The sequence below is a fragment of the Ascoidea rubescens genome, assembly GCF_001661345.1.
Source record: "Ascoidea rubescens DSM 1968 unplaced genomic scaffold ASCRUscaffold_5, whole genome shotgun sequence".
NCBI lineage: Eukaryota > Fungi > Ascomycota > Saccharomycetes > Ascoideales > Ascoideaceae > Ascoidea > Ascoidea rubescens.
The window spans coordinates 564,012-590,706 of record NW_017962917.1 but is presented as its reverse complement, the minus strand read 5'-3'; the positions used below and the strand labels follow the sequence as shown (position 1 = coordinate 590,706).

Below are 26,695 nucleotides of genomic sequence, written 5' to 3'. Positions count from 1 at the left end.
AAGGAATAAAAGAAAAACAAAAGGAAAAAAAACAAGAATGAAATTTCACCTAGTTTTCTCCTAGAAATGGTATATCAGCTTTAATACCAACACCAATATCAGCTCTTTTAACACTTCAATTAAGCCAAAGTCAAGTAACAATTCAGTAATAATCTTGTTGATATAAACAATAAAAACAACTGTTTCGCACAGCAGATCACTGGCTCACTAGTCAACTTTCTTGCTTTTTTCTCTTGCTTTTCTTTATATTCTTTCGTTTTCTTCACCTCTCTTATTGTTCTTTGTTTGGTTTATAACTAATCCTTTTTTGATACCTTGATTACATATTCTGTATTTCAATTAATTAATTAACCAAATCACTTCTTTATTCCCTTTTCATCCTTATTTTTTCGCTTCACTTATCAAAAATGGGTTTATTTAAAAGAAGAACTATAGGCACTAAAAATCAAAAAAAAATTAATAAAAATAATCCCTCCAATGGTTTTACTTCAAAAACAATTAATGACATTGGAAATGCTCAAAAAATTCACAAAAATAATCCCCAAAATAATCACGAAAATATTCAAGAAAATATTATTAATACAAACCAAAATATAAAACCAAATAATAATTTTAATAATAATGACAATAATGATAATAATCTGAATAATAATAATAATAATAATAATAATAATAATAATAATAATAATAATAATAATAATAATAATAATAATAATAATAACAATCTGAATAATCTGAATAACCACGATAATAATCTTAATCTCATTAATACTTTACTAATCCCTTCAATGCCTTCTGTCCCTTCTTTAGTCTCCTCTCGAAACAATTCAAATCAAAACTCAAAGGTTAACACTTTTAACAGTGAGCTAGAATTGAAACAGATTCCTCAAAATAATTTTAAAACCTTACCTATAGTTGATACTAATACCACTAATACTAACAATAATGATGACAATTTTAATACAAATTTTAATACTAATAGTTTTAATACAAACTTTAACAGTAATTTTAATGACAATTCTAATAACAATTTCAACAAATTTGAAAAGAAACCAAAAAAAAAAAGATTCTCCATTTTATCCATTTTTGCAAAATCAGAATACAATAAAGACATCAAAAAACTATCAAATAACATTAACACTTTTGAAAACCAAACCATATCAAATTTAATCGTAAACAAAAAACCTCAAAGGAAATCAAAAGCAAAATCAATAGCAAATTTAGATGCCATATCAAAAACTATTATCAGCTCTTCTCCAATTAAAACCTCAAGATCCGTTTCAAATTCAATTCAATTAGATTTTAATAACACTAATAACATTAATGACATTAATAACATCAATAACAATAATCCTAATAACTGTTCTAATAATAATATTAACAACACTAACAACACTAATAACTACTCTACTAATGATCTAGGTTCTTTTCTCTATCAAGACAAACAAAATACTAAAAGCATCTCTCAAAACAACTCAAAGAGTAACTTAATATATAAAAACTACTCAAAATCAAAATCAAAATCAATCTTACGCTCAAAATCGGCTTTTGACCTAAACTCATTCATGAGCAAATCAAGCAAAACAAGTAAATCAAGCCCAACCAAAAAACATCATAAAAACAATAAATCAAACAAAAATTGTAAAAGCCTTTATCCTGATGATGAGAAACTACCTGATGTGCCCCCTGCTTTCCTATTCGATGCAAAATTATTAACTCCTAAAACTGTTATTGCTTATAGAAAAAACCATCCTGAAATGACTCCAAATATTCCAAATAGTAATCAAAATAAAAGATACACTAAATCGTTAAATCACTCAGTTTTCCATGTATCAAGAAATATGACCACTACTAATGTTAGTACTGCTGCTACCACTATCACTACTCTTAACAATAACAACATTAAAAATTTTATAAATAATAAGCCAAATAGCAAGAAAAGCGATAATAAAATGGCTAATACTAAATCTCAAATCTCTTTCCACCCCTTACCGAAAACTCCTTCAACGTCAAATTTCGATGATTTATCATCAAATGAAGAAATTAAAGATAAAAACATTCATGAAAACTTACTCAATATTGAAAAATTGGAACAAAAAAACTATTCTCTCGATCCTAATTTCATTCCAAAAAATATATCCAATAATTATTATGATTTTCATAACGATCATACAAAAAACTTTAATGCCAATCAATTAGTTAATGTTAATAGTTAACAAACATAAAATTATTTATGATTTTTTTATTTTACTTTACTTTTTTTTCCTTTTTTTTTATTTTTTTCAAAAATTTTTTCAAACATTTTTACAACTTTTTACTCACTTATTTTTTTTTATATTTATATAATTAGAATTTTTAAAGCAATTTTGGGTTTTATTTTTATTTTTTTTTTTTATTTCTGCATATTGTAATCATTAATTGGTTTTTTTATTATTTTTTTATTATTTTATTTTCTTAAAAATATTCTTTTCTTCATTTTTTTTTCTATTTTCTTTCATTATTTCTCATCAATTAACTTCGATTTTAAACTATAAATCAGTGGTATAGATTAATATTAATATATAATATAAAACTAAAAGAAGATATAAATCGAGTATTCTATTTGCAAAATTGTACACCATCAATTTTTATAAGATTGAGCCAACTAAATGAAAATGATAATTCAACCACAAAAAAACAATCGTTCAAGTCAATTGACATTGCAAAACACATAAATCAATATGGTTATGTTCTCCATAACACTCATGGATCTTGAGCTAATAAGGCTTCAGCAGCATCAATTTGTTTTATCGCAAGATGTAAAATTTCATCACCATTATAAGTCTCGACAAAATCTTTCAAACTTACCAAATGCTCATTGATTTTTTTTCTCAATTCTGGAATCATCTGTCGGGTGTCTTCCAACACTTCAACCTGTTTTTTCAAATCGTATTCGTCTTTATCAGGATTGTTCTTCATTTGTTCAATAACATCCTGTTGTTCTTTAAGCTCAACATGGTAGTATTTTTCTTCCTTGATTAAACGTTGAAGAGCCTTGGTCTTGATTTGAAGCTTTGTTAATGCCATTTTTGCCCACTGCAGCAATATCTATATAAAACACCAGCAAGAGTAACACCCAACTGTTATTCTCTGCTCGTCAATTGAAGCTGATATAAAAGCTCTTCAACCACTGAAAACCACCAGGCTCATTCTCAATGTCCTCACAAAAGGGAATGTGGCGTGCTGCACCCCTTTCCACCATCGTTACCGCTTCCACCTCCCTTATCGCTTTTTCTACCGCCCTCCAAGGGCCTTGAATCCTCTCCCACCGCCCTGGGGAGCGGTAAAAGCTTCCACCGTAAAGCCCCTCTGCACCTCTCCTTCCGCCACACACGCGCCACAGCGCTTTTACTGAACGAAAAAACGAAAAAAATTTGTTTTTGATTCAGGATTTGTTCAAAGCTTCTTCGTCTTCTTTCTTTCAACAAGAAGCTGCTGGTGATATCTCTACTGCCCATCGATTGCTTATGAGTTCGGAAACTGACATTGTTGCTTCTGTTCTTCAAAAGCTTATTGAGCCAGGGACGTACAATGCCTCGTCCCCTACCTCCTCTGGATCATCAGACTCTCATCGCCTCAGCTCTTACATTGACCTTACCAATCAGCTCAACTCATCGATAAACAATTTCAGACAAAAGATTTCACGATTAGATGCATACGAAGATGAGTTGAGGTCCTTGCAAAAGAAAATCGCAGAAGGTGGCTCTCACCAGAAGAGTCCTCAAATCGAAACAAAAAACAATGCAGATTCAACAATCTCCAAACAAAATTCTGATAAAAAATCAAACAACAAAATTTTGGATCTATTAAACCAAAAATTCAAATTAGTTGAAAAATCCAAGTCTCTATTCAACGAAAAAATAGAAGAGGCAAATCAATTGTTGAAAAATATCGAATTATTACAAAAAAATGACTCCTTTCAAGATCTTCATTTGCAAAAAGATTTGTTTGATAATGTCAATGAAAAGATCAACGATGATAAAATTGTTAATAATCCATCACCTTATCAAAACGAAGAGGGGTTGCCATTTATGGAAATTAAAGAAGAACTAGATGAAAATGGCAATATTTTAAATTCTTCTGTGGAACCTCATAATTCCTTAATAGTAAATCAAAAATTATCAGATTTAGATAAAAATATAACTAAAAAAACAATTCAAAACACATCTCCAAAATCAATGGAAACTATAATTAAACAACAAAACAATGTCAATTTTCAAGATAATTCAAATTTCCCACTCATGGAGATTAGAGAAGAATTAGATGAAAATGATAATGTGATTAGTTCCACTGTTTCCCCTCACAAACCTTCCAATATAAACAAAATGAAAAATAATACAAAAAATCACCAAGTTAAAGACAAGATCAAAATGAAACAAAATTCCAAATTAGATCAAAAAGAAAATCAAATTACCCCTGAACTCAATTCTGAAATTAAAACTCAAATAAAAAACCAAAATATAAATCAATACGATTTTGAGGAAATTAATGATCTAATGAAAGACATGTACATCAATCATGAAAAAATCAATCCTGAAAATAAAAAATTTCAAAAAATTGATGAAATTGATGATGAAATTAAAAAAATTGATAATGAATTGGAAAAAATTCGTATCAAAAATCAAAAAATTGAAAAACAACTATTATCTCACGATTTACATAAAAATCAAGATAACAATCAAATTAAAAATCAAAAAAAAATTACTGAAAAAAAACTAAAAACACAACCAGATAATAAAATCAACATTGATCCCGCTTTAAAAGATACCCCTTTATATATTCACGACGTTACTAATAATGATGATATTACACTCAGTGAAGCATCTGAGCAAATAACTTCAATTTTGAATATTTCAAATGATCTCCCAAAGGATTGGACACCAGATAAGCCTGCGATAGCTACTGAGGATCTTTTGGAATTACAAATGTTAAATGAAGAACTTGCAAATAATGATGATGATGATATGCATTTTGATGACGATGAAGAGTGGGAATTTGAGTTTTCATCTGATGAAGATGATAACAGTAATCACCAAGCCAATCTCAAGAACCAAAAATTGAAACCAAAATCCTTAACTGATAATACTAGATCTAAAAACTCAATTGAATTTGATCAATCTTTACTACCTGTTCCAAAAGAAGCATCAAAACTATTTTTGAATGAAATATTAAAAATCAGAATAAAAAATATCAAAGAAAATCAAAATCAAAATCTCAACGAAACTAAAGAAATTAATGAAAATCAAGACGATAATGAAAATGAAACCGACGATGATGCCTTGTTAGCTGAAATAATGAGTAAAACTTCAATTAATAGTGATTCTGATGACGATGATGATGGCGACGACGATGATGATTATCAAAAATATATATATCAAAAGCCTAACACTCAAGTACTGAAAACAAAGGGATTTCCGAAAAACAATAAACTGCAAAATTACAATCCGTTCAATTCACAGGGATTTCAATCTGAGATCATTCTGCCTGAAGATTCTTATTTATCAAATCCTGAGTTGAACCCCCAAACCATAAAAACGAATTCCAAACCCACTATAAAGTCTAACTTAAAGAAAGGAAAATCCAAAAAAAAGAAAAAATCTGTTTCTTTTGCTTCCGAACTTCAAATTAAAGAAATAGAAAATGTTTCAAAAGAATTAAAAAATATTTATGATAATCCTGCAAACCTACCAACAAGAAAAATGTCTAGATTCAAACTCGAAAGAAATAAATATTATAATCTTGATTCAAGTTATCCTCCTCATTTATTAGGACATCCTATTTCTGCTGGTTTCACAGATGAAGAGATCATTAAAGAAGAAAGTGATGAGGATGAATATGATGATGAAAAAGCTAAAAAAGGGAAAAATAATGCCAGCATTATTAAAGATATCAAAGACAGATCTATTGAGAATAATCGAAATTCTTTTAATTTTAAAGATAATAAAAATTCTGATTATGATTTTAACAAAATAGTTTCAAAAGAAATTTCTAAAAAAAATACATCTTTTCAAAATCAAAAAGTTTTATGTTCTATTAATCAAAAAGCACCCTTGAAAGAAAAAATTAGCAAATTTAAAAAGGATTTAAACAAAAGCAATATGCATTCAACCGGTTTTAGATCAGAAATAATAACAGATTCTTCTCTAATTGATCCTTCTAAAAATACTGCTCTTCAAAAAACTCGCCCTATCAAACCAGATTTGGAGAAGAAGTATAAAGGTTTATTTATCGAATCCAAAAGACCTATTCGAAAAAAGCCATTAAATAAGATCAATAGATCTTTAGAGGCAAAGGGAAAGACTTTGGGAGAAACATCAAAAGTTAATGAAAACACCGGAAACACTTTTGTTAAAAAACCTTCTAAACTCTCAAGGTTTAAACAAATGAGGGAGACTGAAAAACAATACACTAACCAAGGCGTTCAGCTATCAAATAATCTGGATAGCTTTAACTCTTTGAAAAATTCTCAAACGTCAACTCTGAAAAGAGTTTATAAAAGTGATCTTCAATCATTAATTAGAAAAAAAAAAATTAATGATAAAAATGCAAATGTATCAATCAAAATCCCTGAAGTTAAACCTGATTATTTGAAAATTTTGAAACAAGAAAAAATTCAATCAAAAAAAAATAAAGTGGAAAAAATTGAAAAACAAAAAGCTACAATGAAATCTAAACAACCACATCTCAATTCAAAAGGGAAGCTTGATTATGAATCTATTGATGATCTCGACAGTATGGCTCAAGCATACATAAATGGATTATATGATGATGATATTGAACACAACGGCAATCCAGGATCAGTAATAGAAAGGCCTGAAGATATTGAAAAATATAATAATCAAATAAATGAATTGCAAAAAATGTATCCTGAAGAGTTTGATTTAATAGATGATGAGAATAGACAATTTTATGAGGAAAAAAATAAAGAAAATGAAGATTACAGTGAAAATAATAATAAAGACCAAAAGAATGATGAAAATGATAATGAAGAAGACGATAATAGGCCAGTTTTATCAAAAGAAATTCTTGAACATGAACCCAATGAGTTTGATGAATTGGTTGATGATGATACGTTTGATGAAGACATTTTTGATCAAGAGTTATCGTTGGATTATCATCGACTAAGAGATAAGTTTATTAATATGAATGGAGGTTATAAGAAAAGAGTAGATGAACTAGAAATTGAGCCTATTGATGAACATGGTAATACAATTAAAGTCAGTAGATTTAAAGCAGCGAGATTTATTCCAAAAAATAATTAACTTGATAAATACTACCAAATGATTTTTTTAATTTTTTTTTAACTTAATATAGACTTATATTTTTCTTTTTTTCAATTTTTTTTTTTGGTTTGTCATGACTGTCGTTAATAATTTTATTTTTTTTTTTATTGTTGGGTTATTCTCATTATGTATCATCGTTCGTTGTGTGTTAAGTTATGTACAATTTTAAATGTTTCTGTTTTATAGTGTGTTCAAGTTAGCATCTAAGATGTGTATAAAAAGTAAATAAAAGGATGTTATATTATACTATATTATATTGTATTCTATCGTATTGTATTTTATTGTATTGTATTGTATTGTATTGTATTGTATTGTATTATATTTTATTATAATATATTTTGAATGAATATTGAATTAACCTGGAGCTATGAGTGGTTTTCTTTCATTGAATCATAGACAGTTAAAAACCCACCAACTAAATGCAAAGAACCATTAACGTATACATCGATTTGAGAGTCTGGGTTATTATTGGCAATATCATTGACGAATTTAATTGAGGATTCAATATCATGGAAAACCAATCTTTGAGAAATTTCATCTAAGGATTTCCAGGTATTTGAGGTTGAATTTTGAACCTCTAAATTATCAACAGCCTTTTTATCAGTGTTGATTGAGACTAAATCAATTGAGTAATTTCCAGAGGCCCAAGTGACATTTGTTGTGAATAATACGTAATCGAAATTTACAGTGGGGTAGATAGTGTGGTGAAGGTGAGTTACTAAAAGAGCAGCGTCCCTTTTTTGTTGGTTAAATAAGAGAATTCGAATTTTTTTCTTGTCAGTTTGGTTAGTTACATTTTTAAACCAATTGGCAGAAGCTTCAATTGATTCCTTTGTATGAGCACCATCAAGATACCAAGTTAAATTTTTATAAGCAAGATCGAATAATGTTTGACATCTACCTAACCATTGAGTTTTTTCTAGACCAATTTTAAATTCATTGGGTAAGGAAAGCGAGGTGTTGAGATGATTTGGTAATATTTTTAGTTTTTTTAAATGTTGGGTTGCTAAAGCTATTGATAAAGAGGCATTATACTTTTGGAAGTCGCCAGCTAAACCAAGTTTAATTGAGGATAGTTGAGGGTGAATTGGAACAATTGATAAAGGTGATTCTCTTTCCTTTGCTCTTTCTTTCAAAACATTTAAGCCTTCAGTTGGCTGGCCAACTATTGTATAAGAGTTTGAGTTTTTCTTAAAGATTCCTGATTTGTTCCAAGCAATTTCAGAGATAGTGTTACCAAGCATGGTAGTATGATCGATACCCAAGGAGGTTACTCCAGTACAAGTGGGAGTGTGAATCACATTGGTTGAATCATATTCACCGCCAACACCAACTTCGTAGATAGCAGTATCGACACCTTCTTTCATAAAAACATGGAAGGACAATAGGGTTAGGAATTTGAAGTAGCTTAGTTTTGTCTCACTATGTTTAAGAACATTCCAAATTTGAAAGAAGTATCGAGTGAAATCTTTTTCGGGGATGGGAGAGCCGTTGATTGAGATTCTTTCTCTAACACTCTTCAAATGTGGAGAAGTGTATAAGCCAATTTTGTGAAGGTGTTTTGGAGAGTATTGTTGCAAGATCGAGCTGGTGAAAGCGCATGTTGAGCCCTTACCTTTAGTTCCTGTGATATGAATGATATTCAACTTGTTGAAGTCAGTGGGATTGTAGCCTAGCTCATGGAGCCAGCTCTTCATCTCAGCCATCGAGCTGGGTGTTTTCTTAACACCAGACTGTTTCAATGCCTGAATGTAGGCAAAATTGGATTGCAACGAGTTCAAAACATCTATAGCTTCCTTCAAAAAAACGACAGTTAGCAGAGCACAGGCAAATGAAAGAACAAGGCTGCTGTACATACAGTGTAGGTGTGGGAAGACATGAGTGAATAAAAACGATGAAAAACGAGCATATATGAAGCAAAAGAAGCTGAAAAAGACTTTCTGGTGAGAATTTTGACCAAAATGAGAGTTTCGACAAATCGCGATGGAGGTTGGGTTTGGGGACCACTGCTGCGGGATGCTCACAAAAACGCACCTTCCGCATGTGATGCCACAAACTGCAAATAGCACAGCAATACACATGAATTACGCAATGTTTATGCTGAGTCAGCGCTGAGTCATCCATCCACCGTGCTGGTTCTTCAGCGACCGTTTTCTTCTGCGTGAGCTTCTGGGTTTTGACTGCCGGATGAGTTTTGCTTCTGTTGCTTATTCTCGTTCTATTTATATTCCAGCTCTAAATACAAAGCACTTTCCATCCCCAGAAGCACCTCTCTCTTCACCTCCACCATGAATAGACACCAGATTGACGAGAAAAACAGTATTGCCCAAGTATGTTTTGTCACCTTCTTAGATTGTTTCCTATGCACATTGTTCTCTGCTCTCTTTCCCTTACTCTCGTCCCCTTTCCTTCTAGAACAACTTTCTTTCCACACTTATTTGAGACTTCAGGCACTAACAAATCAGCTGCAACCCTTTCATTGTCTTTACTGCACAAATGAATATAATTTGTAATATAATTTATATTTATTTATTTGTTATATTATATCATATTATTTTCTTTCATACCATTGTCTTTTATTCCACACACGTATAGCTAACTGCTTCATACAATCAACTCTACAAGGACTTCACCTGCACAAACCTATCGGAAATTGGTAACTACCATATAATAAAACCAATTGGCGAAGGCTCCTTTGGCAAGGTCTACCTAGCCTACCACAAGTTCACCCAGACAAAAGTGGTACTCAAATCCGGCTCAAAAATCGACTCAAATGTTGTAAGAGAAGTCTACTACCATAAACAACTAAAACACTCTAATATAGCGAAGCTATATGAGGTCATCATCACTGAAAAATATGTCTACATGGTTCTTGAGTACTGTCCTAAGAGCGAACTACTAGAATACTTGATCAAAATCAAGAGAATACCTCTTGACGAGGTTAAAAAGTTCTTCAGCCAAATCTGTTCGGCTGTCCTATACGCTCATTCAATGAACTGTGCCCATAGAGACTTGAAACTAGAAAACATTCTCCTAGATCGAAAGAAAAACTGCAAATTGACTGATTTTGGCTTTTCAAGAGAATGCCACTCAAAATCAATCCTAGAAACGATTTGTGGTACCGCTGTTTATATGGCTCCAGAATTATTACTAAAAAAAAAATACTCTGGCTTCCAAATAGATATCTGGTCCCTAGGTATCATTTTTTACACTCTATTATACGGCCAATATCCATTTGACGAAGATGATGAAGTTAAAACCTCTTTCAAAATCATAAATGGCGACCCCGTTTTTAAAAATGACATCCCAGATCAAGCTATTGATTTATTGAAAAAACTACTATCAAAGGATCCCTTTAAAAGACCTTCAATCGAAGACGTCTTAAAATCCCCATTTTTAGCTCCTTACGGCTTACAAAACTTGGAAAACTCTCTTTATTACACCAAATATTCTCAAAACTTTAATCAGAATCAGTTTTCTTCAAAATCTGAACGATACGTTTATAAAAACCTAAAACGAATGGGCTTCGATGTATCAAAATTAAAAGACTCAATCCTAAAAAGAAAATGCGACCCTCTATGTGGTTTATGGGAATTACTATTAGAAAAAGAACGAAAAAGAATTGCCCACAAAAGAAAAAGATCTTCAAGTAGAGCAACAAGCATATTAAGAGTTGGTGAATCTGCCTCAAGAAGAGTTTCGCAATTACTTGATAATTCCCTGTCAATTTCAAGAATAGTAACCGCTTCTTCAAAAAATAAAGACATTTTAAATGATGATAAAATTTCTCCCACAATTAACATTATCAACTTTAATACTAACGATATTTCTAATCCAAATTCCAATACTAAAAATAATGTCAGTTTTGCAATACAGGGATCTGAAAATGATAATATGAATAATAGCTATAATCATGAAACCAATAATAATAATAATAATAATAATAATAATAATAATAATAATAATAATAATAATAATAATAACAATGATAAAGAAAATCTTGATATTGACCACTCAAAATTTTCAAATAATAGTCTTGCAAAAAGCTCAGAAGTTACGAGCAACTCATCCTCTTGTGATCTCAAATATGTCACTTCTCTATCTCCAAAAAGACCAGCAAAGTCAAATTTAATAAAAAAATTATCTCATCTCTTTTCTTCAAAGCATCATTCAAACTCGAATAACAATCATAATAATAAAATCAATCAAATACTGTTCAATAATAATCATAATAACAACTGTAATAGTAGCAATAGCAGCAATAACAACAGTATAAAGAGTAATAAAGACAACTTAACGAAACCAAATGGTCAGCGATATTTCATTAATAGCAAAAATAGTAATAACGACTTGTACAGAAACAAAGAAAGAAATATTTTTAATCTTCGTATTTCAAAACACAATAATCCAAAATTATTCTTATCTAGTTCAGCTAAACAACAACAAAATAAAAGCTCAAGCGATATAAGTAAAATTAGTAGTAATAATACAATACATGGTGAAAAAAGCACTTTAACTTCATTAGATAGCAACATCAATAGTAACAATAACACTAAGAATCCACTTGTCACAAGAATAAAGCTTAAGGAACCGATATCCTTAACCAGTAATGAAATTCGCAGACCTTTGATAAACAATTCCAACATAATTAATAATATTAATGGAAACATAAAAGAGCCTAATGCCAATGACCAAGAGACTCTCTCAGGCCAACAGGGAACCAAAAATAATCTAAATAATAATGTCATCACTCGATCTAGTAACAAAGATAGTAACATCACTTTGAACAACAATAAAAAGTCAGGTGAACATATTTATTTTGAGGAAAATACTCTCAAGGAAAAACCAACATCTTTAACTCCAAATTTATTGTCTGCAGATGATAGTGTGAATCCTAAAAATTTAGGAAATAAAAGAAGACCTGCGTCTGTTATATCCCAATATTCAACTTTATCGCAAATGTCAGAAAACTCCGGATATTCTTATAATACAAATTATTCCCAAGATACATCAACCACAACATCAAATAATAACCGCCCACTTTTTCAAAGAGGATTATCCTCAGATTACTCCTTAAATTCAAAGCATAAAGGGACATTATCTTTGGTATCAAATTCAACAGACACCTCAGAACAATCCTCACTTAAAGGATCCTTTTATGATTCTAGAACTTCTTCTCCAGATCCTTTTTTTAATAGAAATCCCAGGTCAAATACCCCAGTAAATTTACGCAAAAACTCATCAAGTTCCACAAAAAGCAAAGGCAAAGGAAAATTGCAAAGAGATTATTCATCATCATCTTCTACTTCTATTATAGCATCCACAAGACATCGCCATCGTCCCAACAAAAGCTCCTCAAGTTCAATTCCACGAGGCCGATCTAAAGGCTCATATCAAACCACAGCAATTCACTCAAGCAATGAATATATTAGAAGAAAAAAATCGCCATTGGGAACTCCACATGCTCATTTATACAATCTTCCAGCTAAACCAAGAACAAAGTTTTCTCTATCTAAGAATGATAAAGAAGTTAGCAAAAGTTTTATCATTGAAGAAGAGGAAAGCGATAACGAAGAAGAATTTCCCAACAATAATTTGAATAACCTTAACAATTTGAATAACCTTAACAGTTTGAATAATCTTAATAATCTTAATAATACAAATTTTTTAAGTTTTAGTGATAACTCTCAAATATTGGATAATGACTATGAAGAAATCAATGGTGTGAAAAATTTGCTTTTGGCTACTGAAAAAACACACACTGAAGACCATGATAACATGAATTCTAAAGAAAATTTTAAAGAAGATAGCATTGATGATTTTCGGTATCTTCATCAGAGCTTGTTGAAAGCCAAAGACGAAAATAAGAAAAAGAACAAGCATACATCTGCTTAAGGAGGATATTTCATTCAACTCCATCTTATAATATATGACATGATTTAAATATAAAAGAAATTCCACCAAGTGTATACTAATTTTTAATTTTTAATTTTTGATTTTTAATTTTTAATAAATAATTTGTTTTTAAATAACGAGCTTGATGATAAAACATTAAATAAAAAAAAATTATTGAAGCAAAATATTAAAGCAAAATACAAAAAAATAATTATTGTGGCAAATTATTAAAGCAAAATCAAAATTGAATAATACCAAACTTTAAGAAAAATTAGAAAAACAATCAGAGGTTCGAATTTGAGTTAATTCGAAATTTCCTTTAGGAGTTAACATCATCACCTCATTGATATAATCGAATCGAGTTGAGAAAAAGTGGTGAAAAAACACTCACTTCTCCAGCTCAGCTTGAAGATCAAGAAGCTCTTTTATTCTTTTAATATCAATTACTCCTGGTCCTTTCAACAATTCAACAGCATCCAATTGCGTGGAAATGTTTATCCACCTAAAACCACCTAAGGCTGCTTCTATGATACTAACATCTCCGTCTAAATTGTGATAATTAGCACCAATATAACCTGTTATTTCTTTAGCATATTCGATTACCAATGGAAGATACTGAACTAACAAAATATACGAAGACAATCCTCCGAATAGTAATTGAATACTTTTAAACTTCTTGTTTAAATATATAAACTTTGATGTTGAAAAACCATTAAATTTGCTGCCAGTTATTGATTTAAAAACAGCAGAGATAAAATAATTTTCAATGAATTTACTTGTTTTTCGAATGAAAACCCTAAGGGTTTCATCCATTGTTACCAAATTTAGTGCTTCGATTTCTTCCGTGGTTATGTTCCAGCTGCTTTTAAGGATTTGATTATATGTATGATGGTTTGGAAATTTGCTTTTAATTTGATTCAAAACAGAGCTAGCAATTAAACGTTTTGAATAATACACATTCAGAAAAAATATATACACGGAAAAAATAAATAAATGACAATTGATTTGCCAACTGATCAAGTGCATTTTCTGGAAATACATTTTCTTCAATCCAATATGATAACATTTTGATAAAAATAATAAAATCATAACTGGGATTTCTGGTGGTGGAGACATTTATGGTATCTCTATTTGCTTCTAATTGATTTGGTGTTTCAAGCTTAGTTTGTTTAAAAACTTCACTCCATTTAATGTTTTTTACGTTTATGCATTTTAGTTTTTGCATATTTTTCCATTCATGTTTTAGTGGATTCCCAACTTTAATACCAAATTTTAAAATTGGATTTCTACATTTTAACCAATTAAATTATGTGAGTGATAGAAATTCAAACACTGTTGAGGTGATCAAGCATATTTTAACATACCAATTTTCAATATTTTATTTTCTTTTTCTACTTTATATTCTATTGTCTTTTTATTAAAAATTAATAGAAATTTATAGATGCCATAGAACACCATAAAAGAGAAAACTCTGTCAGCGTAATCAAATAGAAACCTAAAGCTAAGGATGGCGCTTATAATTTGTAAGGCCACAACCATTTTGTCGTAGTTGTAAAACCAATACAAATAAATAGCAGTGCAGCCCTTTTGCATTAAATGTTTTTTTTGTTTCTTTCACGGTTCCTACATTAAACGAAAATCGTGTTTCTCATTTAGAAACACTTTTAAAACAGCTGAAAATTATCAACGATTGATATATTGAAGTAGCGTTTTCACTGCATGGTTGAGCACATCGCATGGATCGACCAACTAGAAATAGCTTCTGCAGCAGAATTCTGCAGTATTCTGCAACAAGTAAAGTGTATTCTAGGTGATAGCTGCAGGATCCAGCCCAGATGCTGAAACCAATTAGGAAAGAGCCCACAACATGACAAAAGTGGCCATTCCCAAATTGGCCATACGATGAGAGCTGATGTGGATTTGCTTTTGTTGTGGCCACTTCTAGAATTGGATAGAGTTGGATCGGGTTTGCCACTTGAAGATTAGAATTGCATTTGATAAAAATGACTAAAAATAAATAAATAGAAGAATCCAGGCTTTGAAGATGGAATATCTCGCNAACACAATAACAGACTAAAAATATAACAGATTAAAAAGGGAAAGAGATTGTAAATTTCATGGTTCACACAAAGCTTCGAGAATTGATAAACTGTTGACCGAAAATTTATTAACATTTGGAGCTTCATCAATTTTTTGGCATCTCTTTGGAAGGTTTTTTAAGCCCTCGGAATATGTGATTCTATTTTCATAGTACACAGATTTTCTCATATTATCAGGTTTTTCAGGTTTTTCAGGTTTTTCAGGTTTTTCGGTAGTTTCTCGGTTAGATGCATTATTCCGAAATTCGAATTTTGGACCTAGATCATTGGTTAGCTTTTCAATTCTATTCCCCTCTCTATTCAATTCCCTTCTCTATTCAATTCTCCTAATTCTTTTAATCTTTCACATCTCTCAATTTTTGTGATACAGTCTTCCAATAAATCTAGTCTTTTCAAATTTGTTAACCCAGATAAGCTTTCTAGTTTAAAAATTTGGTTACATAAAAGGTTTAACACTTCTAAATTATGTTGATTATTTAAATTTTCAATTTTTTTTATTTGATTCGATTCTAAATTTAGCTTCTTTAGTGATTTCAAGCTATTAAATCTTCAAAATTTTCCATTTTGCGAATCCTATTCCAACTTAAATTCAACCTTAATACCTTACTAATTTGATTGGAATTATTAGTTTCGGAGGGTCTACTTAGATTATGATCTGTATCAGCTGACGATTTCAACGCTTGTGTTTTTATTGTTTTTTTAATGTGATTGCCCCATAGATACAACGTTTTTATTTTTGACAAATTCGTCAAATCTAAACTTTGGATAGGTTCATCACAATGAATTCTTACAAATTTCAAATTACCCCACTGTTCTGGAATTTTGAAATCTTTAATATCAACAGTAAATACAGTTAATTTTTTTAGATTGGTCAAATTTTGGAAAACTACCGTATCGAGTTAGATTTTCTTTCAGATGTATTGTCAAGTTCAATAAAACTAAGTCAATCCATGTTGGGAATTTTATAATTTTATCTGGGATCTCCAAACGCATTTTCAATGATTTTAAGTTTGCTAATCTTTCTTGAAATCTTATTGAATCTGCAATTTCGTTTTCCGAATAGATAACCTACAAGTTTTCAGGAAAGCCTATATTAGTAATACTAGATATGATATTTCTTTGAATATTCAACCAACTTGATAAAGGAAACTGCTCCAAGTTATCAGTACTGGATAGTTTATTATTCTCTAAATCAAGTTTTAATAACTTTGGGAGTGTATTGGAATTATCAATTCTGTTAATGTTTTTGTATGTCAATAACAATGATTTCAAATTGTATAAACAAACGTTTGAAAAAACACTTAATTTATTGAATGATAAATCAAGATTCAACAAATTGAGACATGGCTCTAAATCAGGAAAGATGCTGAATTGATTATTGGACAAATTTAAGTCAACCAAATTGCACAAATTGTTCAAATCAGTGAGCATATTTAGACAATTGCTGGAAAGATCAAGTGAATTCAAGCTTATTAGAAGTGGTAATTGAGTAATTGACCAAATATTTAGACCAAACAAACATAGATGCTTCAAATTCAACAATATAGAGCTCCCAAATTGTTTGGAGATGTTTAATTGCTTTGTAATATGTTGTNAACAATAGGGATTTGTTTTTGATTTAATTCGCTCAAATATAAATAATTTATACTTGTGGTCATCTTGTACTTTTTTTGTTAAGGTCCGAGATATTTGCCATTTGCTTTGATCGGATGGAAATAGCAACTTGTAATATTTCATGGTATCTGTAACATCGAATTCAACAATAGAAATCTCATTTGGGCATCTAGTTTCAAAAAATATCAATAGAGTCGTTTGCTGTAAAGATTCAAACACTGTAGGAAGTCTGAACTTAGCTTTGCTCAATAAATTTGATTCTATTGTAGTATACACAATCAACTGCTTTGTATACCATCTCAATTCGTTTCTGAATAATGAAGCATTATTAATTTGTAAAACTAAATGCTGTTTTAATTGTGGGAGACATTGACTTCTTATGACTGTCACATATTTTGATGATAATCTTTCACCAATGATTTCAACTGTATCGAAAAGTACAGAATATGCACTTATTTTTAGTAATGGGTTGTTTGATAATGTGAAAGAAACTACTTTGTCAATTGGTATATCATATAACATACGCTGAACAATAAAAATCGGCAAACCATCCAATACATTGGGTAAGTCATCCAGTATATTGGAATTATATTGAATATTATTGTTCCAGAAATTGAAAAAGTGCATGTTTGTAAGCTATAATTGACTTTTCTTTTCACTTCTTATTGTTTATAGCATTTTCAGTCAACGACTCAAGCTTCTATTTATATCAACAATGTTAAACAGTTTTGTTTTATACATAAAAGCAATGAAGCTGCAATGAGTTGGATTGCCGGTGTTATCCACCTGTACATGCAGATTATAACAGCTGCCGTTTCGAGTAATAAGTCNGGTCTCACTACCTTATTTTATAGAAATGTTTTTTCGGGTTTTGTTAAAGGTTTTGTTGCTATTGTGAAAGCAACTAAAGATAATTTGCTCATTCTCGAATGGTATAATATATCAACAAAAATAAAATATATGTTATTAATATAAAATTTAATTTGCGTTTCAGGCTTCTCTATCAATGTTATCTTATTTTTCTTCAATNTAGTGATAAAAATTATTGCTTTTGGATTATTTTTCACAAAATTTCACCTATTTCAATAAAACACACAGCACAAGTTACAGTTTACCAGTTTCAATCCAAAGCGTTCATTATCATTACACACCAGTCTATACACCATTTTTTTTATATCTATAAAAGCTGATAATGTCCTTAAATATTAAGCTGAAAAATTAACTGTGAACTCAATTTATAACCTTTTAGAGTTTCCAAAAATTATCTTCATCACATTTTAGGTGAAATCTGATTGCCGTTTAGTTTAATTTAATTTATAATAAATTAATTGAATAAAGAGCACAACTAAAATCAAATTAAAATAATAAGATCTAGCATAATTATCAAATAATATTTATAATATATCTGAGAAATTATAGTTTTTGCAATTCAAGTTTATTTGTTTCATCTCTTAAACAGTTTTTTTTTTATTTTATGATTTATTCTAGATTTTTTATTTTCTAATTGCTAATTCTATTGTTCTGTGCTGCATTGTGTTGTAATAAAAAATGATTTAAATTTTATACCAAAACCAATGGATGAATATCTTAATAAAAATTGAAATTTATGTAGAGACTATTTGGATTTTTGACAGATGCTGTTTTCTGCTAAATTTCACTCTGATCAGATAAATTAATTGAATATTATAAGAAATAAATTTTCAATTTCCTATTACCCAATCTAAAATTTGACTCATTCTAATAAATTTTGGGGTTAAAAACTAATTTTTCATTTAAGTGTTTCAGGTTTTTTAAACGATTTTTATGAGTTTCTATTGTTATTTATGACTCTTCAGTTATGATTACTGTTGGGTAGAAAACACCTTCCAAAACCACCTTTACAACTATTTTCAAGATGATGCTCTGTGATGATCTTGAGATGCAACTGTTCTTCCTGAGTTATTAGCATGGAAGTATTTGGATCTCACCACTAAAGTGCTTCTACCAGATTGAAAACAATTAATCTATGAAATCAACAGCCATGTAGAGCCTAAGAGTCAACAAAAGCTTTCTGAATAAAGCAAAAGGGAGGAAACAAGCTGTGCTGGTAGCTATACTCTAGGCACCACAAGCAGCAGGATCAGTAAACAATAATCAACACCGCCTAAGTGGAGCCCTAAGTGGAGCCCTAACCGTAAGGCTAGAGGTAACTGGAAGGAAGAGTAGCTCTGTATGAAATGCTGAACTATCATTTTATTTTTATGTGTCAACACTAGACAAGGTTCTAAAACCCCAAACTGAAGACCATTCAAGGTAAATACCACAGTAATATCCCTTGGAGATGTTGTCTTCCACGGATCTTGATGTGATAGACAGAATATGGAAGGGCACTATCAAAATATCAGTTAGACTATCACCATTAGACTTGAACATTCACCACCACAAATCTCCAGTTTATTACTTGACAGCCAAAAGAAATTCGTTTCTACCACTATACTATGACGATTTTCTGAAATTTTTTAAACCATACTTAAATTTTGCGACCGAACAGACCTTTGAACGATTAAAATTAAATTTATGGTTGGAATTTGAAGATATTCCTATCAAATGGAATTATCCAATTGGCTTGTTATATGATTATTTGGTTGGATCAACTTTTATTAAAAAAAGATATAATTATCTAAAAAAACAACAACTAGTAAAGCAAAGACAAAGAAGAAACACTCACAACAGCAGTAGTAACATCGATAAATTCAATAATGATAGCAATAATCAGGGTTTAGATCTGAATGCTCATGTTTGGAATCTAAAGATTCATTTCAATAATTATCCAACTGATTTTCTTATACCGCAGATTAAATTGGATTTTATGGAAAAATTTTGGGTAAATCAGATCAAAGAAGCTTGCTATATACAACATTCAAGTGCAAAACCTATCATGTCATTGTCAACAGTCGATTCATCAAGTTTATGGGAAAGTGTTAAAGCCCATGATTTTTCTCAATTTAATTCAATATTCTATAAAAAAATATTACCACCCGTTTCAACTGATTTAAAACATGTCCCTGTAAAGGTTTATTTACCATATTCATCATCAAACTTTATATTGCAAGAATTGGTTGAGCCCAAAGACCCTGAAACAAATTTAAAAATAACAATAAAAGATGTTTTAAATAAATGGCTTCCAGATTTATTTTCCAAAAATGACCCGAACTATAAATATGCTTTTCCTTTAATCCAAGGCATAATTGTTCCAGGAAATGTGCCAATTTGTGAATTATATTATCTTATGACATATTTAGATGGTTTTTTACATATATGCATTTTAATGAATTCATAATATTAATTAAAATATTTGAAAATAAGAAAAAAAAAATCGATAATAAAATTAAAGCAAAATAAATGATCTTTTCAATTACTTATTAGTTATTATAGTTTATTGTTAGTGAAAATCCAAACCATGATCATTAACCCTAAAATTACTTAATTCCAGTTCTTAATTATAATTGATAACTATGACTTGGATGGTCACACCCACACCCACACGAAATAGGAGGAGTGCATCCATCATCATCGTCACTATCCTCATCGTCATCACTATTATAAGAAAATTTGCTTAGTATCGATTCCTCTTTTGTTTCTTTTACTTTTTGATTGCTAGTTTTTTTATTTTTATTTTCGTTTTTTTCATTTTTTTCCAAGTTTGTTTGCAATAATCCAGGGGCAGCAAAAACTGCTTGTAACCAGATTCTATACATTTTTAATTTTTTCTTTCTATTAACAAGTAATCTTCTATCAGTAGCAATTTTTTCCTCAACAAATCCAGCATCTTTAACAAAAATATTTCTTAATTCTTCTTCTGAAAAAAAATAAACCCTGGTACCGTCGCCTCTAATATAAAAATTGTCTTCTAATAATCTGTTTTTCTTAAATCTAATTTGTGCTAAATCATATTTACCATAATCTCTAAATAAAATCTTTCCGCCAGGTTTAATCAATTTTTTTAAATTATTAATTGCAAACTTCCATTGATCTGGATGCAAAGCACTAAAAACAAAAATCATTACAATAATATCAATGGAATTAGGTTCAACAGTTTCAGGTAATTCGAAATTCTCATTAGCTAAATCCCAAACAAAAGCATCTGCAAATTTTGTATTAAACTCCTCTGAAGATCTGACTAAATTAATGGCATTTTTGCTATAATCCACACCAATAATTCTTAAATTTGGATTCTTATTCTGTCTTAAAACAGGAAATAAAGTATTTCCAGCACCACAGCCAATTTCAAGAATTGATATTGGGGACTGATAAAGCTCATTTGTTGTATGATATAATAAAGGAAACTCGATTTGCAACCACTTTCTATCCTTGAAAAAATTCTCTTTATTATTTCTATAAAAGATATCCCAAAATTTTTCTGGTGTTTTATTAAAAAGAAATTTTTGGCAATCATCCACAGGGTTTTCATAATGTTTCATAATTTTCAGCTCTGCTTCTTTTATCTGTTCATCACCCCATTCAACATGATCCCAGGCATTATGGTCCCAAATGGCTTCTTTATCAGTGAGATATCTTTGTCCAAAGGTAAAAGGAGAGTCCTTCCCTATTCTAGAGTCTTTCTGATTAACAACACCACAAATTCTTTCTTCAAGTGATGGTTTTATGACTTGAATTGGCTCCTGAGCCGACAAGGCTTCAACGCAATCGGAAATATATGATTCCCGGGTCATTTGGTAATAAAATCAGATTATTGTATAGAATATTTCCAATGCTTGCACCAATTAAAGGAATTATTAGATTATAATCTGAGATCAATATAGAAAAATTTTAAAAACGGTTCAAAATTTATTGCATTTAAGATTTGAGCTTTGCGTGATAGTGCGTGTACCCATCACACTGGCATCAATATAATAATAAAAAGTAAAAAACAACGTGCTCCAGGGGAGGTTCGAACTCTCGACCTTCAGATAACCCATTAAGCTATGCTTATATGAGACTAACGCTCTTCCGACTGAGCTACTGAAGCAACGCTACTGCTCTTGGGTTTGTGGTTAAAAATAGAGAAAATTATCTGAAAAATATTTTGATTAATGTTGAAAGAAGCTATCTAATAAGGATCATTTTCTTGCTGATTGTGGGTGAGAAGAACAGACAATGAAAATACTCCAAAATGTTTGAATTGGTTAGACCTTCACCTGAGGTTCCCTGGACCTTGCCTTCAGAGACACTTAACCACACATTTCCCTTTGAAACCAGCTCGCTATGCTGCACACTCTTCTATATTAATCCATATCTTCCAGATGCTGAGAACAGGTCGATATTGGAAACAATTCATCAGAATTTATTCACTTACTTGAAATCTTGGTTGTATTACTATCCATGGTACGACTCATCGGTTAAGGTTTTCCTAGTTACAGATTTCAAATCCAACACATCAAGTTCCACTTTTCATTCTTATAATTATATTTATATTGAATTAATATTTGATGACTATCTAATTGACGAATGGTTATTAACTTATCTTTTGTTTGAATTCTCAAAGATTGACAGTGATAACTATAATAAAAATGATATGTTTATAAATTTTTTTGATTCTGATGGAGTTTTTCTATTAATTGAAGCTGCAGATCATATTCCAATCTGGTTAGAACCCTCAAATTCTTTTAATAGAATTTGGTTGAATAATGGTAATTTAAAAATAATCCCCAATGATTTCAATCCGGATAAAAATTTAACGTTAAACCAGAGTTTATACTATTTAAATAATTTTATTTTTAAATTGAACCTTTCAAATGATTTTAATAATAAAATTATCACCAAATTAAATAATTATCAGGTTTATGCTTTACAAAATATAATTTCCTTCACCGTTAGAATTCAAAAAGACTTATTCCATTTTTTATTAACCTATAATAATTATTTTCAAAAGAAGAACCCAATTAATGAGACAGATTTGAAATTAATCACACATAATAATATTAATAATCATGAATTTTTAAATTTATTTAATTTAGTATCAAAATCTTTTGTTTTCTTCATAAAAGAAAAATTACCAACAAATACAGTTTCTAAAAATTTTTCAAATAACTTTCGAAAAGAAAATCTAGTTCCAGTTAATCTTAAAACTTCTGCTTTAACTTACAATATGCTTCAATATTACATCAATTCAAAAGCTGCTTCATCTGATTCTCAAAATTATATTGATGATGATAAGGATATAGATCTTCAATATAAAATGGGTAATGCTCTTTTAAGTGGTTTGGATAATATAATATCAAATCAGTTATATCCAGAATTAAATAAATTCATAGATAAAAATAAATTTGATTTCCAAGATTATAATTTATCTAATTCTCAAATTATAAATTTTAATAATTTCATTGATTCTGATCCTTTACAATCAAAATTAATTGATTCCAAAATAATAACTGAAAAAGTCCTTTCAAATCCTGACGTATCAACTAATGATGATATACTTGATAATTCTAATGAGACTGAAAACATTAATCAAAAAAATGTATTTAATAAATTAAATGATTTCTTTGATGACACTGGAGCTGGTTTAGATGGTGTGGAGGTGAGATCATCAAACTCCATATCCTCTTCCTCTTCTTCTTTCTCTGATTATGATAAAAGATCTAAAACTGAAGTTGAAAAGGCAAGAGAATATTTAGGAAGTGAAAAAGTGGATATCGATGAAGATGACTTTTTTGAGTATTTTCTAACAAACGCTTTACAAATTCCAATGAAAGATTTGGATGCTTATCGTTCATTAACAGGTTCCTCATCATTAAAAAATAACGATACAACCAAATTGAAGAAACAAAAAAAAGAACTCAATATACAAGATTATAATGATGAATCAGATTATAAATCCGACTCAAGTAGTGATCATTATTATGACTATGATAGTAACACAGGGGTTGAGGGAGATAAGAATGGAGTCTTTAATTTAAAAGAGAGTGATTTAACAAGCCAATTCTCTGCTCTAAAAAATTTATTATCATCTATAAGATTAGATGGTGGAGTATCAGGTCCAACTTCGACTTTATTTAACAATCTAGATTTATCCAAAGATGACCTTAATGAAAAACAACAATAATTTAATTTATATATTCTTTAATATATAATATGGTATAACTTTATATAGTTATATATATATAGAATAAAATGTACAATAAAATACATATTAAAAAGTTTCCGTAGTTGTTTTAATGAATATTTTAATCATCATCAATCATCATTTCAGTTTCAGTCTCATGAAAAGCACTTAGATCAGCTCTTTCATATCTGGAGTCATTGACCAAATCAGGGTTATTTTCATCATTTAATGTCGAGGCTTCATCAATGCTTTGAAAACTACTGTTTTCATTTTGAAGAGAGCTAATGCTAATATTATTGATGGTATTATTGATGGTATTGTTTATAGTACTATGTTCATTAAGACCATTATTCTTATCAATATGATCAATATGATCAATATTGATAATAATATTACTGCTATTATTGTTTGAGTCAGTGTTTGAATCAGTTGTAATATTATCAATATTCAAATTATTGTTATTATGAGCATTATAATTATTGTGATTATTATTGATAATATTTGAAGTATTATTATTTGTACCATTATTATTATTTCTAGAATTATTATTATTATTAGAAGTATTAAGAGTATTGGAAGTACTAGGAGTATTAGTGTTATTATTGTTCATATTATGAGATGATTGATTTGAAGAATAAGTGTTTGGAAAGGCTGATCGAGAAACAGTTGGTAACGAGCCAAGTTTTGAATTACTTGAATTTAAAATTTCATTATCACTTGATGTCTCATATTCTTCATCTGCAGCCATGAAATCATCCTGAGTTGCTATATCATGAATATTTGAATCATAATTTTCATAATTAAAACCATAATCTCTGTAGTTTAGTCTATTTTGTCGAGTTTGTCGATGAGGAATGATATCGTCAGTATCACTTTCATCAGTTTGAAATTCATCTAAATCATCACTATTCTGTATGTTATTGCTATTATTAATGTCAAAATCATCATCTTCTTCGTCGCCATTACTGTTATCATTAATATTGCTGTTATTACTAATATTATTATTGCTGATAAAATCATCCTGGTCGGATATATTAGCATCGAGATCTATCTCTTGCAGTCTGTCATTACCAACATCAAGCATTGGAGTATTATTCAAAACATTTGTAATATCAGAATTATTCGCTGTACCTTCAGCCTGTGCCCCATCTAAATCATTTGTATCAGTGGAAACGACTTCAGCAGTGGCCATTATATCCTGATTTTGTTTTCTATTTTGTTCTGATGACTGTTTTTCCTCTATTAAAGTTTGCATTGTTTTTCCAATACCTAGAGGTTTTATATAGCCATAACCAAGCGTTTTGATAGAGTTTAAGTAAGATATTCTTGATTGAATTTCCTGGTCAAAAATTGAAGAAGAGGAAGTTTTTGGCAACGATAATGGATTATTGGAAAGCATTGCACCAACCTGGGCAGAAGAATACGACGATAATGGAGGAGCAAAAGGAACATTTTGAGGCAAAGACTGTAATTGCAGAGGCAATCGATTGTTTCGTGCACTGTTTTGGGAGCAGTGCTGCTGTTGCAATATCATCAACCTGTCATCAGCTTGGTCTCTTCCTTTTCTCAAGTATCTGTAGTTGGAAGAAGAGCCCTCATCCATCCATAGATGCTGGGTATGTTTTGGAACAAGATTGGGAAGAAACATGAAGAAAAGACGTTTATTGGTGTTTGGAGATGGCAAAACTGGTTTACTGAAGCTGTTTTTGCTGTCTTTGCTGATTCTGAAGAGGAAAAGTATGTGATCACGTGAAGTACCGGAATCTTTGCTTCTTGAGCTGTTTCTGGAGAATTTGGTTCTTGAGTTATTTCAAAAGCCTGTTCTCCAGAGAAATCTGGGCCTGGGAACGAAGAGGAAGAGCGAACATCTGGACCTTGTCAACTTTGGCTGTTTGCAACTGAATTGCAGGCACAATCCACTTTCCACAGGAGCATCTGGAGCCATGCCAATTGTAGCCCCCAATTTTGTTCTGACACTTGCGGTTGGGACACAACAATTTTCCCTCAAGCTCTGCTTTGCCAACAAGCTCGTCCTTCATCCAGTTCAAGGGTTCGATGAGAAAGTAGTGGAAGCAGGTGTTTGACGACGCAGAATGGTTAGTGGTACTCTTTCTGGAGCTGGAGCCTTTGCCAAACCTCGACTGTTTGGAGTCTGAAGATGGCACTTCGTGTTCCAATATCTGTGTTGATAGTGCTAGTATCTGGCGACACCTTCTGCAGCAGACTTTGTATTTGAGGGTGGGGGGAGCACCATCTTTGGTGATTTCTTTCTCTGGTGAGTTATCGATGGAATTCATTTCAAGTTGAAGTATGAGTGTTTTTGAACTGCGACTGTGGGTAAAATAAACGATAGCAACAAGTGAAGATGACACTGAAGATAAAAATTTCTTGCCTGAGATAAAATTTCTTTTTGGGTTTTGGGGTCAAGTTGCGGAAATTTTTCAAAAAAGATGAATCCAAATAATTCAAGTACTAGAGAAGTATTACAAAAAAGCAGTGGGTCCTAATTCAGTTAGATTTATAATCAAAAGAAAATTTGAAATTTCAACGTAAATATAAGATTTGAATTTAAATTACCTAAATTAAAATTTTATTAACGAGTGTTTTAATTAAAAAAACTAATTATTCACAGATCAAGTACATCGATAAGCTAGATAACCAAGCAAGCCAATCAAAGAAAA

At 30.3% G+C, this 26,695-nt stretch overlaps 13 protein-coding genes and 1 non-coding gene across 14 annotated transcripts; 6 read left to right on the top strand and 8 right to left on the bottom strand.

Annotated features, from left to right (window-relative positions):
* Positions 1-32: 32 nt before the first annotated feature.
* On the top strand, positions 33-2,216 carry ASCRUDRAFT_85811 (uncharacterized protein; the record flags this gene model as incomplete). Its single annotated transcript, XM_020194909.1, has 1 exon — positions 33-2,216. The coding sequence occupies exon 1, from the start codon at positions 408-410 to the stop codon at positions 2,214-2,216; it is 1,809 nt and encodes a 602-aa protein (XP_020047856.1). The 5' UTR covers positions 33-407.
* A 287-nt stretch (positions 2,217-2,503) lies between these two features.
* Positions 2,504-3,180, bottom strand: RBL2 (Rbl2p). Its single transcript, XM_020193107.1, has one exon. The coding sequence runs from the start codon at positions 3,064-3,066 to the stop codon at positions 2,743-2,745; it is 324 nt and encodes a 107-aa protein (XP_020047855.1). The 5' UTR covers positions 3,067-3,180; the 3' UTR covers positions 2,504-2,742.
* Positions 3,181-3,506: 326 nt separating this feature from the next.
* BUD27 (prefoldin-like protein) lies at positions 3,507-7,301 on the top strand (the record flags this gene model as incomplete). Its single annotated transcript, XM_020193946.1, has 1 exon — positions 3,507-7,301. One exon carries the CDS (start codon positions 3,507-3,509, stop codon positions 7,299-7,301), a length of 3,795 nt encoding a protein of 1,264 aa, XP_020047854.1.
* Positions 7,302-7,687: 386 nt separating this feature from the next.
* MET7 (tetrahydrofolate synthase) lies at positions 7,688-9,201 on the bottom strand (the record flags this gene model as incomplete). The annotated part of the gene is made up of 2 exons (XM_020191740.1): positions 7,688-9,118; positions 9,181-9,201. 2 exons carry the CDS (start codon positions 9,199-9,201, stop codon positions 7,688-7,690), a joined length of 1,452 nt encoding a protein of 483 aa, XP_020047853.1.
* A 409-nt stretch (positions 9,202-9,610) lies between these two features.
* Positions 9,611-10,992, top strand: ASCRUDRAFT_80602 (non-specific serine/threonine protein kinase; the record flags this gene model as incomplete). Its single annotated transcript, XM_020194512.1, has 3 exons — positions 9,611-9,652; positions 9,918-10,905; positions 10,943-10,992. The coding sequence occupies 3 exons, from the start codon at positions 9,611-9,613 to the stop codon at positions 10,990-10,992; spliced, it is 1,080 nt and encodes a 359-aa protein (XP_020047852.1).
* Positions 10,993-13,410: 2,418 nt separating this feature from the next.
* ASCRUDRAFT_143081 (uncharacterized protein) lies at positions 13,411-14,447 on the bottom strand. Its single transcript, XM_020189195.1, has one exon. It carries the CDS (start codon positions 14,331-14,333, stop codon positions 13,605-13,607), a length of 729 nt encoding a protein of 242 aa, XP_020047851.1. The 5' UTR covers positions 14,334-14,447; the 3' UTR covers positions 13,411-13,604.
* Positions 14,448-15,152: 705 nt separating this feature from the next.
* On the bottom strand, positions 15,153-17,557 carry ASCRUDRAFT_13198 (L domain-like protein; the record flags this gene model as incomplete). The annotated part of the gene is made up of 5 exons (XM_020189040.1): positions 15,153-15,574; positions 15,685-15,854; positions 15,911-16,202; positions 16,420-16,784; positions 17,040-17,557. 5 exons carry the CDS (start codon positions 17,555-17,557, stop codon positions 15,333-15,335), a joined length of 1,587 nt encoding a protein of 528 aa, XP_020047850.1. The 3' UTR covers positions 15,153-15,332.
* Positions 17,558-17,689: 132 nt separating this feature from the next.
* On the top strand, positions 17,690-17,905 carry ASCRUDRAFT_80600 (uncharacterized protein; the record flags this gene model as incomplete). The annotated part of the gene is made up of 1 exon (XM_020194511.1): positions 17,690-17,905. One exon carries the CDS (start codon positions 17,690-17,692, stop codon positions 17,903-17,905), a length of 216 nt encoding a protein of 71 aa, XP_020047849.1.
* A 1,345-nt stretch (positions 17,906-19,250) lies between these two features.
* Positions 19,251-20,249, top strand: ATG5 (Atg5p; the record flags this gene model as incomplete). The annotated part of the gene is made up of 2 exons (XM_020190460.1): positions 19,251-19,553; positions 19,686-20,249. 2 exons carry the CDS (start codon positions 19,251-19,253, stop codon positions 20,247-20,249), a joined length of 867 nt encoding a protein of 288 aa, XP_020047848.1.
* Positions 20,250-20,409: 160 nt separating this feature from the next.
* Positions 20,410-21,642, bottom strand: ABP140 (tRNA(Thr) (cytosine(32)-N(3))-methyltransferase; the record flags this gene model as incomplete). Its single annotated transcript, XM_020190504.1, has 1 exon — positions 20,410-21,642. One exon carries the CDS (start codon positions 21,640-21,642, stop codon positions 20,410-20,412), a length of 1,233 nt encoding a protein of 410 aa, XP_020047847.1.
* Positions 21,643-21,845: 203 nt separating this feature from the next.
* ASCRUDRAFT_t56 lies at positions 21,846-21,938 on the bottom strand. The gene has a single exon. It is a non-coding gene; the product is annotated as a tRNA-Met (tRNA).
* A 101-nt stretch (positions 21,939-22,039) lies between these two features.
* ASCRUDRAFT_75535 (uncharacterized protein) lies at positions 22,040-24,083 on the top strand. The gene has a single exon (XM_020193106.1). It carries the CDS (start codon positions 22,083-22,085, stop codon positions 24,012-24,014), a length of 1,932 nt encoding a protein of 643 aa, XP_020047846.1. The 5' UTR covers positions 22,040-22,082; the 3' UTR covers positions 24,015-24,083.
* Positions 24,084-24,135: 52 nt separating this feature from the next.
* Positions 24,136-25,662, bottom strand: ASCRUDRAFT_70021 (uncharacterized protein; the record flags this gene model as incomplete). Its single annotated transcript, XM_020191739.1, has 1 exon — positions 24,136-25,662. The coding sequence occupies one exon, from the start codon at positions 25,660-25,662 to the stop codon at positions 24,136-24,138; it is 1,527 nt and encodes a 508-aa protein (XP_020047845.1).
* A 205-nt stretch (positions 25,663-25,867) lies between these two features.
* Positions 25,868-26,239, bottom strand: ASCRUDRAFT_17180 (uncharacterized protein; the record flags this gene model as incomplete). The annotated part of the gene is made up of 1 exon (XM_020189469.1): positions 25,868-26,239. A coding segment is annotated over one exon (372 nt), but the record flags the coding sequence as incomplete, so codon positions are not given.
* Between the last annotated feature and the right edge of the window lie 456 nt (positions 26,240-26,695).

Excerpts from the sequence above, each read along its gene's own strand:
- RBL2 (XM_020193107.1), bottom strand. The coding sequence starts at position 3,066 with ATGGCATTAACAAAGCTTCAAATCAAGACCAAGGCTCTTCAACGTTTA.
- ASCRUDRAFT_143081 (XM_020189195.1), bottom strand. The coding sequence starts at position 14,333 with ATGTCTCCACCACCAGAAATCCCAGTTATGATTTTATTATTTTTATCA.
- ASCRUDRAFT_75535 (XM_020193106.1), top strand. The coding sequence starts at position 22,083 with ATGTTTGAATTGGTTAGACCTTCACCTGAGGTTCCCTGGACCTTGCCT.